Below are 18,523 nucleotides of genomic sequence, written 5' to 3' on the forward strand. Positions count from 1 at the left end.
ATTGCTCAACATGCAAGGTAACCTCACATATGTAGAAGGAACTGTGATCCACCACATAAAAACTGATCCTGACCTCATAATCCTACGTGCTAACGAACGCTCCGCTGCTGTGGTTTTGAACCACAAGGATTACTGGGTTGAAGGAGTCCACCGGTCGTCAGATTCATCCACCTACAAACCCTGCCACAGTGACCTAATTCCAGAAATCTAGCAGGACTGCCAATCCTTCTTCAAATCTTTACGCCTATCCCAGAACCTATTTATAGAGTCCATCTCTCTCTTCACCCCTACCATTCTCTGCACTCTTATCTTCTACACGCTCCTGAAAGTCCATAAGTCCAACCACCCACAATGCCCCACTGGAGCCGGTTACTGCGACAACACACTGAGAGAATTTCTGCTCTCGTAGGCCAACACCTTCAGCCTATTACTCACAACCTACCCTTCTATATACATGATATCAATGATTTACTAAACTGCCTCTCCACAGTTTCTGTAACTTTACCACACGGTGCCCTGCTCATCGCTATTGATGCCATCTCCCTTCACATTAAAATCCTTAATGCCCACTGCCTTTCTCCTATTGAACACTATCTTCCCCAATGCCTGACAGATACCAGGCCTACAACTTCCTTATTGCTCACCATGACCAAGTATATCCTCATCCACAATTACTTCTACTTTGAAGGCATCACCTACACACAAATCTGGGATATGGCTGTGGGCACCTGCATGGCACCATCCTCTGTCAGCCTATTCATGGGCCATCTAGAAGAATCCTTCCTAACCACCCAGAATCCCAAACCCCTCAAATGGTTGAGACTCACTGATACATCTTAATGATTTGGATTGAGGGTGAGGACATCCTACTACATTCCTACAGAACGTCAACACCTTCTCCCCCATTCGCTTCACTCAGTCTTCCTCAACCCAACAAGCCACCTTCCTCAATGTTGACCACCTCAAAGATGGTTACATCAGTACCTCCTTCCATATCAAACCTACCAATCACCAGCAATAACTCCACTTTGACAGTGTCCACCCATTCCATACCCAAGAAGTCCCTTCCATACAGCCTAGCCACACATGGCCGTCGCACCTACAGCGACGAGCAGCCCCTCTCGAAATATACCAAGGGTGTCACAGAGGCATTCACAGACCATAAATACTCTCGCATGCCTTATCTCTCCAGTCACTCACCACTTCCCAAAGTCCCACTGTCAAGCCACAGAGGAACATTCTGCTTGTGACTCAACACCACCCCAATTTGAGAAACTGAATCTCGTTGTCTACCAGGATTTTGACTACCTCTCATCGTGCCCTGAAATGAGGAATGCCCTATCCACCACCCTTCACATCCCTCCCGCAGGGGAATTCTGCTGCTCACTGAACCTCCACAATATCCTTGTCCATCCCTGCTCAAATACTGCTCTCAATCCCTTGCCTTATGGCTCTTAATCCTGTAATAGAACTATGTGAAAGACCTGTCCCACACATCCACCCACCACCCACTACTCATGTCCTCTCTCAAGCATCACCTATCCCATCGAAGGCAGGACTACCTTTGAAACCAGTCATGTGATCTACAGGATAAGATGCAGCACTATGCTGTATTCTTCATGGGCATGACAACCAACAAGCTATCTGTCTGCATGAGTAGCCACCAAAAATCTGTGGCTATGAAACAGTTAGAATTCTCAGTTGCTGAACATGCTACCCAACACAAGGTTCTTCATTTCAATGACTGCTCCGCAGCCTGTGCCATTTGGATCCATCCTACCAACACCAGCATTTGTATCTCTCAAAATATAACAAGGGTCTCACTGAGGCCTTCACAGGCTGTAATTACCCTCCAACACTGTACAGACACAGATCTCCCATGCCTTTATCTCTCCAGTCACCCACCACTTCCTCGAAGTCCCACTGTCCAGCCACGGAGGAGCATTAACCTTGCGACTTGAGCAAATGAATCTCATTCTCCACCATGGTTTCAACTACCTCTCATTGTGCCCTGAAATGAGAAACGTCTTACCCACTATCTTTCCCAAGCTTCCCACAGTGGTGTTCTATCACCCATCAAACCTACACAATATGCGGGTCCATCCCTACTCAAATCCTGCTTCCAACCCCTTGACTTATGGCTCATACCTCTGCAATAGACCTAGATGCAAGACCTGTCCCACACATCCTCCCACCACCACCACCACCACCACCACCACCACAATAGGTATGGGGAGGAGAGGCTGGCAAAGCTTATAGGTGACAGTGTAGTGGGCGGTGGTGGGATCACTCGCGGAAAAATTCCTGTAGTAGTTAGTATTAGAGCTGCATGTTTTTTAGATTGAAGTTAGCTGATAGGTATACCTGATTAAAGGAAGTCCCTCTAACTAATTGATCACCTTCAGAGGAGGTCAGGTGTCCAAGTAGAGAAGGAATTAGCACATTTCATCAAAATATAAGAGGTATTAGATAAAGTTAGTGAACTGCTTATAGATGTTGACTCTGACATTATTGGTATATCGGAGCACCACTTAAATATGTGACAATTCAGAGGCTTCCTTTACCAAAATATAGATTAGCAGGCTGTTATTGAAGGAGTTCCCTGCAGAGTGGGGGAGTGGCCATGCGCGTAAAAAAAACAGTTTTCCGTTTGAGTCAATAGACGTATCATGGCACTACACTGAACAAATATTTGAATGTTGTGCAGTGGCAGCTGAATATGGTGAAACTAAGCTTCTAATTGCTGTTGTTTATAGGTCCCCTAACTCTGACTTCAGAGCATTTCTGCTCAACCTAGTGAGGGTTCTTGATTCACTTTGTAGGAAGTACCAGAAATTAGTTATATGTGGTGACTTCAATATTAATTTTGTATATGATGGTGCAAGAAAAAGGATGTTGGTAGATCTCAAATTCATATGATCTGATGCAGACTGTGTTTTTCCGACTAGGGTGCAGGGGAACAGTAGCACAGCCATAGACAATATTTTTATTCATTCTTCATTAGTAGATGGGCACTATTCATTCTTCATTAGTAGATGGGCACTCTGTCAGACAAAGGGTGAATGGTCTTTCAGACCGTGATGCACAAATTTTAACACAAAGGCTTTTGTGCTCAAACAAATGTTTTATATAATTACAAACTATGCAGAAAGGCTTATCCATTGGCAATAGAGAGTTTTTTAAACCTCATCAAGCAACAAGAGTGGCAGGATGTTTATAGTGCCGGCAACATAGATGACAAATGTAATGCTTCCTTAACACATTTCTCGTGATCTATGAGAGCTGCTTTCCATCAGAACATTCTAAATGGGGTACTGGTAGTAAAAAGCAACCTGGGTGGCTGACTAGTGGGATAAGAACAAAGTGGGAATTATATCAAAATGTTAGTAGTAGTCACAATCGAGCTACAGTAGCCCATTACAAACTGTATTGTAAGGTGCTTAAAAATGTTATTAGGAATGGAAAGAATATGTGGTATGCAAATAGAATAGCAAATTCACAGGATAAAATTACAACCAAATGGTCAATTGTGAAGAAAGTGTCTGCCCAGCAGCACAAGGTCGATGATATAAAGTCGGTGTGTAGTAAAAATATTTCTGTTACTGATAAATCAGATATATTTACAGTATTTAACAATCATTTTCTGAGCACTGCTGGTAAATTAAATAAAAACTTTGTTTCTACAGGGAACTATATAACTCCCTCAGAAAATGCCTTTCCGAGACTGACGTCTGAAATACTCCTCTGTGATACTGATATGGGTGAGACTGAGTAAATAATTAAATCGCTGAAGACTAAGGACTCTTATGGATATGATGGAGTGCCTAGCAGAATATTTAAGTACTGTGCTGCACATGTTAGCCCTATATTTAGCCATATTTGTAATTTTTCCTTTAAGAATGATCAGTTTCCTGAATGATTAAAGTATTCAGTAGTAAAGCCACTTTATAAAAAGGGAGAAAGGGATAATGGAGACAATTTTAGATCTATTTTTATGCCATCAGTGTTTGCTAAAGTTATTGAAAAGGCTGTGCATATAAGAATAATTGATCATTTTACATTGGATAATTTGTTATCAAATGTACAATTGGGCTTTAGAAGTCATGTAACAACTGAAAATGCCATTTTCTCTTTTCTCTGTGAGGTACTGGATGGATTAAAGAAAATGTTTCAAACGCTAGGCAGATTGTTTGATTTAACTAAGGTGTTTGTGTCGATCACAAAACATTCCTCCAGAAGTTGGACCATTATGGAATACAGAGAGTAGCTCACAATTGGTTCACTTCTTACTTTAAGGACAGACAGCAAAAGGTCATTATTCACAGTATTGAGAATGGCTGTGATGTGGGGTCCTTATTTATACACATGATATGCCCTCTAGTATTACGGGTAATTCTAAAATATTTCTGTTTGCTGATGGCACTAGCTTGGTTGTGAAGGATGTTATAGGCAACATTGATTCTGTTTCAAATAGTGCATTTTATGACGTAACTTCATGGCTTGTAGAAAATTAATGCTAAATCACAGTAAGATTCAGTTTTTTATTGTTCCTAACACACAATTCAACAAAATCCAATGTTTTAATTTCACAGAATGGGCATATGATTAGTGAAACTGAACAGTTCAAATTTCTACGTGTTCAGATAGATAGTAAACTGTCGTGGAAAGCCCACATTCAGGATCTTCTTCAAAGACTTAATGCCGCCATTTTTACTATTCGAACTGTATCTGAAGTAAGTGATCATTCAATAAGAAAATTAGTCTACTTTGCTTATTTTCATTTCCTTATGTCATATCATATTATATTTTGGGGTAACTCTTCCAACTCTAAAAGGATATTTTTGGCTCGGAATTGGGCAGTTTGAGCAATAAGTGGTGTATATTCATGAACCTCTTGTCGCCCCTGTTCACTAGTCTGGGTATTGTGACATTGCCCTCTCAATGTGTATATACTTAACTGTCATATCTTGTTAACAACATCAGCTTATTTCCAAGAATTAGCACCTTTCACTCAGTTAATATTCGGCAGAAATCCAATCTGCATTTGGATCACACTTCCTTTACTCTTGTGCAGAAAGGTGTGCAGTATACTGCTGCATCCATTTTCGATAAGTTACTACAAGAATTCAAAAATCTTAGCAGTAACCCACCTGCTTTCAAATCTAAACTGGAGAGTTTCCTCATCGGTCACTCCTATTCTGCTGAGGAGTTCCTTGAAGAATTAAGCCGATTCCTGTGTTATGTTGTTGATTGTGTTTACTTAAACTTATAGCTTAACTTTTTTGCGTTCAAAAATATTTTATTTTATCTATTATTACTTTTATGTTGTAATTTCATGTACTGATACATTCCACGACCTTGGAGATTTGCTCCTCAATTTTGTCCTACGGAATTAGAGATGTAAATAAATAAATAAGAAGTAGAGAAGGGGAAAGCCCTATGTAGGTGCATTAGTGGGATGGAAGGTGTGTGTAGTACTAGAGTGGGAGCAGGGAAGGGGATAGGCTGGTGGAGGTCAGGTACTAGCAAAAGGTTGAGGCCAGAGGCATTATGGGAACAAAGGATATGTTGTAGAGAGTGTTCCCCCCTGCACAGTTCAGAAAAACTGGTGCTGATGGGAAGAATTAAGGTGGCACAGTCTGTGAAGTAGTCATTAAAGTGAATTACATTATGTTGGGCAGTATGTTCAGCAAATGGGTTCATCCTCTGTCTCTTGGCCACAGTTTGGCAGTGGCCATCCATGCGGAAAAACAGATTATTTGTGGTCATGTCCGGTGGTGACAGCTAAGGTGATGGATCACATGGCTACTTTCAAAGGTGGTCCTGCCTGTGATAGGGGAGGAGGTGTCTGTGACAGGCCTGGAATAGGTGATAGGATGTATGGGACAGAAGATGTGAGGCATGGACTTGGCAGCAGAAACAGGGACAGACAAGGATACTGTGAAGGCTGGGTGGACGGCAGAATCTCATGGTGGGAGAGGTGGGGAGGATAGTGAGTAGGATATTCTGCATTTCAAGGCACAAAGAAAGGTAGTCCCTGCCCTCCACCTGCCTATTTCCTTCCCTTCATCCACTCAGCGCTACACGTGCCTTCCATGCCACCAACACACCTGCATATGTGTCTCCCCTCCCTTCTCTACTTCTGTCCTCTCTGTGTGTGTGTGTGTGTGTGTGTGTGTGTGTGTGTGTGTGTGTGTGTGTGTTATGGGGGGGAGGGGATTGTGTGCCACTCCGGTAATTTTATGTTCATTGCCAAACTTAGCTATGTAACAGTTTAGTGTGCCATAGCAGTAAGTGGCCATTGTGAATACAGAGATGCACCATGTGTCATGATGTTCGTAGTGAATGTTAATATTGTTTATAAAAGTGAGTGAAGGGGCTATACCTGATCTTTCTAGCAACTCGCCATAAGTTTCTGTGTTACTTTTGATATGCAGTAATCCATTACATTTTCATTTCTTTTATAAGCTATAAGATGGCTGCTCTGGGAGAGGGAAGTGAGGCAGCCAATGTGCTATGAGATGATCAAAAAGCTTCTGCTCCCAGTATTCTTCACTCAGTGACCAAGTTAAAGTGAGCAATCTGTTTGTGAGCTGTAATGCTAGGCTAAATTCAAATATGTTCCTGATACTCAAGATACAACACAACCACGACACAAAGACAGATAGCTCCTTTCACAAGCCCAGACACAACACCATGAAATTAAAATCAATGCCACCCTGTGCAGGACCAAAAGTCCAAGAAAATATCCAGTAAACATAAATAAATAGTATGTAGCCACAACCATTTAAAGGTTGTGCAGGCCCCTGAAATAATTGCTCAAAACAATTTTCAGAGAAAGGATTTAGTGGAATTTTGTACAATGTCTTATGCCTACCACCTTCTTTAAATCTGTATTTTTGCCAACATATCGAGGGTAGACTGAAGTCACCACCAATTATAACTGGATGAGTCAGGTACGATTTGAAAATTCATCACCAGATAAACTACTTCTAACAGCAACTGAATTTAATCTATTCTTCCTGAACTCCATTAAGTTATTGGTGAACATTTCTACTGAACTTATTTAAGTTACAGTCCTTTGTATGAGTGCTTGGAACTCTAGTTCTTTCCCAACACAGCAACAACTATTTACAACTATAATATCATTGTTTATGTCTACCACTGCCTTGTGTTTAACCTGCTTGCTTCGAGACTGTACCTCGGTTTGAACTTTTTCAAGATCCTCAAACCTAAAGAAACTGCACCTCCCCATCCTATGACCCAAGTCATGGAATCTGCAGCCAACATGATCACAGAACCATCTGAGCTTCTGATTCAAAACCATCTGAGCCTCTGATTCAGACTCTACATTTCACTCTGCACCACAGATTCGCAATTGATCCAGTCAACAATGCTATACATGGTGAGCTCCACCTTCGTCTTGCAACGAAGACCAGCTGTCTTAACCAATTGGGATACCTGCCAAAAACCCATAGAATCTTTTCTGGCCTGAAGCAACATACTATTGGTAACCTGTGATCTTCATGGCATCCAAAAGAACACATTCCACATCTTGGCTGAATGATGCCGCCCCCCCCCCCCCCCTTTCCCAAATTCCATCCCAGTATGCACATAGAGTAAACACTGGATTTCTTCCACTCCTTGGTAGCCATATCCGAAAGGGCTCCATCATAAGCCTAATATTGGAGCTCTCAACAAAAAAAAATAATCCCACCCTCTATGAATTCTTGGGCCCAGCAGCCCAAAGCTTCCTCCGAAACAGGGTAAATGACAGCAGCTGGGGTAGGATCGCTTTCAGCAACAGACAGTTCATGAAATGTGCTTATCAGATTCCTGATGATACCCCTGTCTTTTATGAACTCTCTCTGTCAAGGACAACATAATGGGTTCTGTTGCTTAAGAAAATCTTCGAGCCATCATATATGTGGGAACCTATTCCATATGCTCGTACCTTCATTAACATTTCTCAGTGGGGCACCATGTCAAATGCTTTTCAGAAATTTAAGAAAATGGAATCTGCCTGTTGCCCTTCAGCCATGGTTCACATCATATCATGTGAGAAAAGGGCAGCTGAGTTTCGCCAAGTGACGTTGAAGATATAATGTTTTGTGTGTAACATGGCAACAGAATCAGAGATTGATTGAACTATCTTATAGTAACAAGTCACTAAATATCTGACATTCTTTGGACATGGAGCAGCAGATTAATTTATTTGAGATCAGTAGGAAGCAACATTATCATTTCCACACGTTTTCATGACCACAATGAAGTCATACCCAGATCGACACTAAGGGACCAAAATATTTACTGACTTTAAAAGAAATCAACACTACACAACTCAAAAGGATTGTTTCAGAAATGATAGGAAAACAACAATGTTCCTCCTGCCTCAATGTTGCAATCAGTCTATCAGCATGATTGTAATTTCTGGAGATAAACTGATACAAAATGATTAACATTTAAGTAATGAGGAGATGGAAATACTTAAGGATAATTTGTCTAAATAAGCACACTTCATATATAACACACTTTTTTTAAAATGCGAACACTTTAGGTTAGGCTTTACCGTGACTGTTATTGACATTAAATGAAACAACAAGTTTACTGTTACCAGTCACTGTTTTATTTACTTCCATGATGTGTTTCAAAGGTTTAAACCTCAATCATTGAGTGGATTTACATTAGTTAGTATGACATTTGTGTGTGTGTGTGTGTGTGTGTGTGTGTGTGTGTGTGTGTGTGTGTGTGTGTGGTGGTATGATTTTTTGGATGAACTTTTGGCACTGTCTCCAGTGGTCACAAGTTCCTTTCGCTGTCGAAACACATCACATGTATACTGTCACATTTGTAAACAAATATTTTGTTAACAAATGTGACAGTATACATGTGATGTGATATTTTGTTTACAAATGTGACAATATACATGTAATGTGTTTCGACAGCGTAAGGAACCTGTGACCACTGGAGACAGTGCCACAAGTTCGTCCAAAAAATCGTAACACACACACACACACACACACACACACACACACACACACACACACACACACACAAAAATGTCATATTAACTGATGTAAATCCACCCGATGATGGAGGTTTAAACCTTTGAAACGTGTCGTGGAAATAAATAAAACGGTGACTGGTAACATTAAACTTGTTGTTACACTTTTGGGGCAATACTTGAGATTAATGTCCTCTTGATGGTGCCTGCTCGTAACTAATTACATAAAACTAAATGTTTTCTGATTGAGGAGACAATTAGCACATTTACAGACTATTTTGCACAAATTATAAAATACAGATTGCAGAACGCAGCAAGTCCGCGTCCTCCTTTCATGGAATAGAAACCATAAAAAGTGAAGCGCTCTATTCCTCATTTGTCTTGAAAAAACAGAATTCTTTTTCAATTATTAATCGATATGTGTACAGAGAGATTCATAGCCGCCACACAGGAGTGCAAAGATAAAGAATAATAGATAATGTTGCAGCTAAGAGACGGTTCATTTCTTTTACATTACAATTGTTTGATAACTTCATGCCATCAGGCATTTACTATCGAGCATATACTAATGTTTGTGAGGCGAAAATTACCAATATTATAAATTCTGCAGCAAACTGATGTTAAGGACAGTGGTAATTAATTTTGTGGGTAACGAAGTGCAAGCCTTTCATAATGATTTGCTCTGGTTTAAAATACTAGTTTTGTAGATGTATTTTATTACTGTGTGATGTTTACTTACGTGTTGTGTGACGAGGCAATCCAATAGTGTGACAACGGTTTCGTCATGTCTTGGTAGACTTTATCATATCGTTCATCCCAAATTTCATTTTGCTTTGAGAAAAGAAAATCCATAAACTGAAAACAATATCATCACAAATAAGCACTTCATTCACTCATCACAAAGTTTCTCAAACAAAAAATAAAACACACATAAATAAATGAAATGAATCATCATCATCATCTTTGGTAACTGCTGACAGTTTCAAAGAAGAAAAAGAAAAGCAGTCAATTCCTTGGCATGTGTTTACCAATAGCTAACAGAAATGTTAGTAAGGAAAACATCAAAAACTAAAAGAGTAAAAAAACCATTTGCAGTTGGTCTAGAATATATTGGGATTGTTAACTATTTATATATTGTACATTGGACCACAATATATTTCTCATATGCTACGTAATGTATAGCATATGACAAAATATAACGTCTCAATGACTTAGTATATTTTGATTAAAAGTGAATACACCAACATCAGTATCTATTGACCCATACCTCAAAGATTGTGAAGTATGGCTCCTGGACATTTCGCTGTGAATCTTGCAAATAATTTCTCATAAATGAAGAAACTTCTCTTTCGTCATCTCCCATTGGGTCTCTCTGCTCTTGGCTAAGAAAACTTTGAAATTCTTGCAATGTTACTGTTTTACCATTTTCAGAGTAATCAGAGAATAACTTACTAAAACTTTCACTATACATCTGGAATAAATAATGGAAATATACTTAATCATTTGTTCTGTGTTGAAGCTGTGGCAAACAAATGTTGATTTTACAGGCCTAAATTGTCTTACATTGTTATCAAACATAAGCTTTTGGTAAAGAGTAGCAAAATCATCAAATCCTAGTTCCATTCGTTTCCTTGTATCGACTTCCTGAAAGACATCCCGAAGTTTATTTGTTGGAATTTTGCAGTTGACACGAGGAAGAAATGCCTTTAGGTCTTTCAGTGTGACACTAAAATGCAAAAAGAAAAAGTCATTTTATTAAGCTTCAATAACCACTGGGAACTTTCAGTCACTGCAGTCTGTAAATACTTACGTTTCTCTACCACTTTCCATTTTATAGAATTCTTTACGGAGCCATCTCTCAACCTGGAGTGGGTATGGTGATCTTATTGTATCATTAACCAAGTAGTCAAGGCCTCTTATCCACAAAGTGCACTCCGATTCTGAAAAAGCTACCAAGACATTGAGATGTATTAATAATTAGTGGAACCATTTATTCTGGGTCCCAAACATCATTCAGAGATGTTTCTTGTAAAATGTAAAATTAAGATTAGTTCAAATGGCTCTAAGCACTATGGGACTTAACCTCTAAGGTCATCAGTCCCCTAGACTTAGAACTACTTAAACCTAACTAACCTAAGGACATCATACACATCCATGCCCGAGGCAGGATTCAAACCTGTGACCATAGCAGCAACGCGGTTCCGGACTGAAGCACCTAGAACCGCTTGGCCACCATGGCCGGCTGTGTAAAATTAAGAATTACAAACTAAAAACTGTATTACTGAAGCAATATTAATATGTGGAAAACTTAAAAATAAAAACCATCTACCATCTTTTCAATAGCTCATTTACTTTCAATCATTGCAGGAGGAGGAGGAGGAGGAGGAGATTAGTGTTTAACGTCCCGCTGACAACGAGGTCATTGGAGACAGAGCGCAAGCTCGGGTGAGGGAAGGATGGGGAAGGAAATCGGCCGTGCCCTTTCAAAGGAACCATCCCGGCATTTGCCTGAAGCGATTTAGGAAAATCACGGAAAACCTAAATCAGGATGGCCGGAGACGGGATTGAACCGTCGTTCTCCCGAATGCGAGTCCAGTGTGCTAACCACTGCGCCACCTCGCTCGGTCTTTCAATCATTGCAGTCTGTAAATACTTACGTTTCTCCATCACTTTCGATTTTATAGAATTCTTTATGGAGCCATATCTCAATCTGGAGTGGGTATGTGCATTTTTAAGCACAGCTTCACCATCAGGGCTTCAGTTGATTACTGAAGGAATGTTACTGCAATTAGAATTCATGAGAAATAGACATCTGAGGGATGCCCACAGCCTCCCAGGAATTGAAGACTGCTGCCCACAGTGCAGACAGAAGCTCACTGTTTGCAGCAGTTGGAGAGTAGGGCCGGAAGTTCCTGTACGATGATGACTCCACTGTGGGCAGAGAGAATGCAGTGCGACACAAGTTGCTAGGGGTGCCAATGCTGGCATGGGAGCTATGTGGAGGTCCAGGCTGTCAGGGGCAGGAGAAGGAATGTGCTGAAGTGTCTCCTGTGAGCTGCACAGCATCTCTGCCCACTGATGGACTTCGCCTGGCACTGGCTGCTGAGTATGTTGCTTGAGAGGGAGGAGGTGAGTCAGAAAAGGTAGTAAATAAGGGGAATCACAGCACAGGAGGCTACACCAACGAAGGAGGTGGTGTCCCAAGAGATGGCTCGGAAGCTGCACACTGAGGTGGCAGTAGCCTTTCCCCCACCCATGATTTGCAATGGCAGGCCACCAGACTGTCACCTGTCTACAGCACAAGAAGACACGCCGACCTCGCTGTCTGTGGACGACTGCTAGAATCCAAAGATCAAAGTGACCGAAGGTGTGAGCCCTGGTGGTACTCCCTGGTGTGCAGTGCATTGATAGCAGTGCAAGAAGCAAGTGAGGGATTGGTGTTATGAGGTGCAGCATTACGCATGGCTAGTGCATCTGGAGTAACTCTGCTGGGCTCCTCTTGCCAAAAGGAGTTGACCTGTAAGAATTGTCAAAATGCGTGAGTACCTCTTCTACTGGGGTGTCCAGATGTAGTCCATCTGCATCTTGAAGGTCCATATGAGGTGTTCTGCCTCCTAATGGACTGCAGAGAAACAGAGGTGCCCCAACATGGTGGATGCCATTCTGCACATGAAAGTCTTGAGAGATCTGAGAGGTGAACTGCAGCTTGTTTTCTGTCACCACATTGCAGAGTAGACCTTCAATGGTAAAGATGCAGGTGAGGGTATACACGCACTAGACTTCACTGTCACAGAGGAGCAATTAACAATGTATGGGAATCTGGAGTATGCACCAATGATGAGCAACCAAAATGTGTCCCAGAATGGGCCAGCAAAATCCTAGTGGGCACATTCCCAGGGCTGTGTGGGCACCAGCCACAATGAATAACAATACCGCAGAGCAGTCTTGTGACCTACACACTTCGGACAAGCAGCAATTACATGTCCAGGTACCCCACTGACAGGCCAGCAGATTCAGTGGCGTGCACACATTTTTGTCCTTGACCCCACCCAGTGGCTGTGATGCAAGAGCCATAGTGTGTCCCACCTGAGGGAAGTCATAATGAACCCCCACGGCATGGTGTGTTCCGTCATCAAGAAGATTACACCATCAACAAAAGTCACTCTGGGATGCAGTACAAAATAATTATGGAGCAGAAACAACGTTCAGGCTGCAGGTCATTCCAGCCATTCCACTGGATATGTTGCCACACCTGGCAGAGAACAGGATCTGCACTTATAGCGTGAGCAGTATTTGACCTCATGATAGGAAAGCTGTCAACTGCCTGCTGAGCTTTCTCACTGAGATAAAAACAAAGGATTTCCTCCTAGTTGAAGACAGGGTCAGGACCTACACAAAGATGTGGGAAAATACCCTTGTTGGAGTGCTGAGCCGTTGGATGGAAATAAATCTCATAATGGTAACAGCTGAGGAACAGGCCCCACCAATGCAGCCTGGGAACCATTTTGTCTGCTAGATACACTGAGGGACTACAGAGGGAGACTAATGGCTTGTGGTCAACGACAAAGCGAAACTTCAAACCATGTGAAACCACATGAAATTTCTTGATCGAATAAATAATAGTGACAGCATTCTCAATTTGGGAATAATTTCTCTGTGTTGTGTTGCGCACCTTTGAGACAAACACTATTGGATGCTCCAAACTGTTAAGATTGCAATGGGCCAACACAGTCCCCATTCCAAACTGGGGCATTCCAGTGACCAAAACATGCTACTTATCTGGTTGTAATGTGGTGAAGAAAGGGGCTAAATAAAGACTGTCCTTCAAAGTTGTGAACACTTGGTCACACACAGACATCCAATCAAACAGCATGCCTTTTTCAGTAACTGATTAAGAAGATGCGCAATAGTAGCTGCTTGTGAGATGAATTTATGATGATCAACAATTTTGCCTAGAAAAGTTGGAGCTCCTTCAGATTAGTGGATCAAGGAAGAGCATCAATGTCAGCAAGGTGACTGTTCATCGGCTGGATCACACAATGAGAAAGGACGTGCCCAAGGTATTCAACAGTGTGCTGAAAGAAGAGTGACTTATCCAGATTGCACACAAGACCCATGTCTGGCAGAGTCTGAAATAGAAGCCAAAAGTTCTGCAGATTCTCAAAGGAGGGCCATATGAGCACAAAATCATCCAGATAGCTGATACAAGGAGGGGTGGGGGGTTTGACGACAAATATCCATTGCGATGTTTTGGCAAGTGGGAACTGCAGCAGATACGTCCCTGACAGATCACTATGGTGTGTAGTGAACGAGAGGACTTTCCTTTCCATCCAAAGTTTGAGAGGGCGAATGGCTATGGGGTAATTCTCCGGCCCAGAGGCTAAAGCATAGTGCTCAGCAATTGCATTTGCGTCGGTACATAGCATGCCACTGAAAGTAAAGTCAGGGACACCTGCTGGGGTTTGATACCCAAAAAGATGTCTGATCTTTGTCCAGACTTGGGAAGGTGACGTATGGTACCCAATGGTCGACACGTACCTCTCCCGACACTCCTGTTACCATCGTTTTATAAGCTGGTGTACACGGGCACGGGGCTGCTTAAAGGTTATCAGATGCTCTAGGGAAGGGAGTCACTTATGTCGCTGTAGAGCTCACTGACGATCTGTAATTGCCTCGGCGACTTCCAGCGACCACCAAGGAACTGTCTTTTGCTGGGGGCACCCTAAAGAGCGAGGGATCACGTTTTCTGCAGCAGAAACAATTGTGGTAGTCACCTGCTCAACAATCAAATCGATATTACTATGTGTGGGAGAGTCAACATATGCTGGGGCAGTGACAGGAAGATGGGCAAGTGGTCACTACCACACACGATGCCATGTGCTCTCCAGTGGATAGATGGGAAAAGTACTGGGCTGTAAATTGATAAATCAATGACCGAGTAACTACCTCGAGCCACACTGAAATCTCCCAAAAGTAGGAAAGGTTTAGGGAACTGATCAGTTAGTGCAGCTAATACATTCAGGGGTACTGCACCATCTGGAGGAAGATATACATTGCAGACAGTTATTTTCTGCGTCATCCATATTCTGACAGCCACAGCTTCAAGAGGGGTTTGAAGGGGAACAGTTTCACTACAGACTGAGTTTAGGACACAAAGGCAAACTCCACCTGACACTCAATTACAGTTGCTACGGTTCCTGTAATATCCCTTATACCCGTGGAGGGGAAGGGTCCGCATTGATGGGAACCAGGTTTCCTGGAGGGCAATGCAGAAAGCAGGTGTAAAGCTTAACACTTACCGTAGCTCAGCCAGACCATGGAAAAAACCTGCACAATTCGACTGGGGGATGACGTCATTGTGAGAATGGGAAGGCATGGAAAATTCAATGAGGCAGTTTACATCTCGGAGTCATCTGCTGCCACTGATTTTTTGCCTGAGCAGCCTGTATCCATTGTGTCTGAGGGTCCGGCGAGATCCAGGTCCTCAGTGGAAGCCAGAATCTCCATCCTCAAATGCAGAGCTAGTAGGTAGCGGTGGTGTGGGTGCCATCGCAAGTTCCTAGTTCTTATGGGTCTTCTTTTTCGATTTCTTGTGCTGTTCCTTGGGTTTCCCTGGCTGGGAGGACTTCATTGAATCAGTCTCCGAGACTAAGGATGAGCGTGAAGCCCTATGACCAGCTGCTTTTGGGCTCTTCTGCCACTGGCGGGTGTCATCTTTCCCACTAGCAGAAACCTGGGAAGGGAGTGACCCAAGGGACCCCTTACTAGCGAGAGGAGTCAAAGAAGCCTTACGCTTCTCTGGCTCATAAGTGGGGACCGAAATCCCCAAAGGTTGGGTGGTGCAGGAGCAACAGGAATGGAAGTGCCCCCCCCCCCCACACCCACCCCCTCGTCAAGGGGGCAAGTGGTGTCTCCCAGTTCTGAGAGGCAACAGGAATTCAAGGAACTGATGGGGCGACAATTGTTCTCCAATTGTTCTCGTAGCGGTGGCATATGAGGTGGCCATAGCCACAGGATGTAGGCACTCAAAATTCCTCTTGGCCTATGCATTTGGGCACTGATGACCATGCTATTTAGCGCCCGAAAACCTCAAACCACACACACCCACACACACACACACACACACACACACACACACACACACAAACAAACTTATATTCTATGATTTTCCTCTCTTTCTGTAAAATTCTGCAGTCTGACGATCAAGGTGAACGACGCTCTCCACAGTGGACACAGATGGGAGGTGGGGCACATGGATTATTGGGATGCGATGGACATCCACAATCTCGACAGGTAGGGCTGGAAGTACACAGTGGGAAGACATGACCGAACTTCCAGCACTTAAAGCACCGCATCAGGGGAGGGATATATGGCTTGACGTCACAACAGTAGACCATCACCTTGACCTTCTCGGGCAATTTTTTTTTTTTTTTTTTTTTTGTTTGTGGTTTTAGGGCGCAAAACTTCTATGGTCATTAGCGCCCAGCCCGTGACGTAGAAAACAGGAAAAAAACAAAATTTAAAATCAGCAGCAATGGAAACATAGTCAGAAAATTGGAGAAACTAAAGGCAGAAGGAATGCTTAAAAGTCCACTATAGAAAGGGGTTGGTTGTCCACAAAAAAAAAGCTTCAAATGACTGACGTCATTTCACTGTCACTAATAAACTGTAGAACGCGGTCAGCTGAGCGCGTGTCATCTGCTAAAATCGACGATAGATCAGGCGATAGCTGTAGACGGGAGCGTAATGGATTAAAGTAGGGGCACTCAATTAAAAGGTGTCTGACCGTCCACAGCTGAGAGCAGTGGGGACAGAGTGGGGGAGGATCACCGCTTAAAAGATGTCGATGACTAAAAAGACAGTGCCCTATCCGGAGTCGAGCTAAAATTACCTCCTCCCGACGACGCGTTCGGGAGGAAGAGGTCCAAGCGCAAGGAACGGCTTTCACTTCCCGCAATTTATTGTGGGGAAGTGTTGACCAATGCGCATGCCATAAATGAGTAACTTGGCGACATAAACCGCTCCGTAGATCGGTAAACGGAAGAGACTGAAGAGCTGGCCGAGGAAGAGATACTGCAGCCTTGGCCGCTATATCGGCCGCCTCATTTCCACAGATACCAGCGTGTCCCGGGAGCCAGAGGAACGCCACTGAGACGCCCCCCAGGTGGAGCAAGCGCAGACAGTCCTGAATCCGGTGGACCAGAGGGTGCACAGGGTAAAGAGCTTGGAGACTTAGGAGAGAGCTGAGAGAATCTGAGCAGATTACGTACTGTATCCGCTGATGGCGGCGGATGTAGTGGACAGCCTGGAGAACAGCGTAAAGCTCTGCAGTATAAACCGAACACTGGTCGGGAAGCCGAAAGTGATTTGGGGTGTCGCCAACAATATAGGCACTCCCTACACCTAACGATGTTTTCGAGCCATCGGTGTAAATAAATGTGGCTTCCGTCATTTGTGCACATAGAGCAGCAAATGCCCGACGGTAAACAAGTGTAGGGGTACCATCTTTGGGAAATTGACATAGCTCTCTGAGCAAGTCGATACGGGGACGGTGCCAAGGCGGTGCTGTACCCCAAGTTGTCAAGAAGGTTTTAGGAAAGCGGAAGGAAAGAGAATGGAGCAGTTGACGGAAGCGGACTCCCGGGGGTAGTAGGGAGGAGGAGCGGCCTGCATACCCGACATCAAAGGAGGCGTCGAAAAAAAGGTTATGGGCTGGATTAGCAGGCATGGAAGACAAATGGCTAGCATAACGACTCAGAAGGACTGCCCGCCGATTGGACAGCGGAGGTTCAGCAGTCTCAGCATAAAGGCTTTCCACAGGGCTAGTGTAAAAAGCTCCAGACACTAAACGTAATCCACGGTGGTGGATAGAGTCGAGACGCCGAAGAATAGACGGCCGAGCAGAGGAGTAGACTATGCTTCCATAATCCAATTTCGAGCGCACTAAGGCGCGATAGAGGCGGAGAAGGACCACCCGGTCCGCTCCCCAAGAGGTACCATTCAGGACACGGAGGGTGTTAAGGGAACGCAGACAGCGAGCCGAAAGATAGGAAACGTGGGAGGACCAGCACAGTTTTCTGTCAAACATAAGACCCAAGAATTTAGCGACGTCGGAAAACGGAAGGTTGACAGGACCTAGATGTAAGGAGGGCGGAAGAAACTCCTTACGTCGCCAAAAATTAACACAAACGGTCTTACTGGGTGAGAAACGGAAGCCGGTTTCGATGCTCCACGAGTAGAGGCGATCGAGACATCCTTGAAGACGTCTTTCAAGAAGGCTGGTCCGTTGAGAGCTGTAGTAGATCGCAAAATCGTCCACAAAGAGGGAGCCCGAGACATCAGGAAGGAGACAATCCATAATTGGATTAATGGCGATGGCAAACAGTACAACACTCAGCACGGAGCCCTGGGGTACCCCGTTTTCTTGGGAGAAAGTACGGGAGAGAGTAGTGTTCACCCGCACCCTAAATGTGCGCTCTGCCATAAATTCGCGAAGAAAAAGGGGCAGCCGGCCTCGAA

At 43.5% G+C, this 18,523-nt stretch overlaps 1 protein-coding gene across 1 annotated transcript in view; it reads right to left on the bottom strand.

The window, feature by feature from the left end:
- Positions 1-18,523, bottom strand: part of LOC124612534 (1-phosphatidylinositol 4,5-bisphosphate phosphodiesterase gamma-1) — a 258,728-nt gene that overhangs the window by 214,280 nt on the left and 25,925 nt on the right. The window contains exons 3-6 of the mRNA XM_047140800.1: positions 10,815-10,953; positions 10,568-10,730; positions 10,272-10,475; positions 9,744-9,859 (exon numbers count right to left, since the gene is read on the bottom strand). Coding sequence (XP_046996756.1) covers positions 9,744-9,859; positions 10,272-10,475; positions 10,568-10,730; positions 10,815-10,953 — 622 coding nt within the window. The remainder of the gene's footprint in view (positions 1-9,743; positions 9,860-10,271; positions 10,476-10,567; positions 10,731-10,814; positions 10,954-18,523) is intronic.

The sequence above is a fragment of the Schistocerca americana genome, chromosome 4 (genome assembly GCF_021461395.2).
Source record: "Schistocerca americana isolate TAMUIC-IGC-003095 chromosome 4, iqSchAmer2.1, whole genome shotgun sequence".
NCBI classification, from domain to species: Eukaryota; Metazoa; Arthropoda; class Insecta; order Orthoptera; family Acrididae; genus Schistocerca; species Schistocerca americana.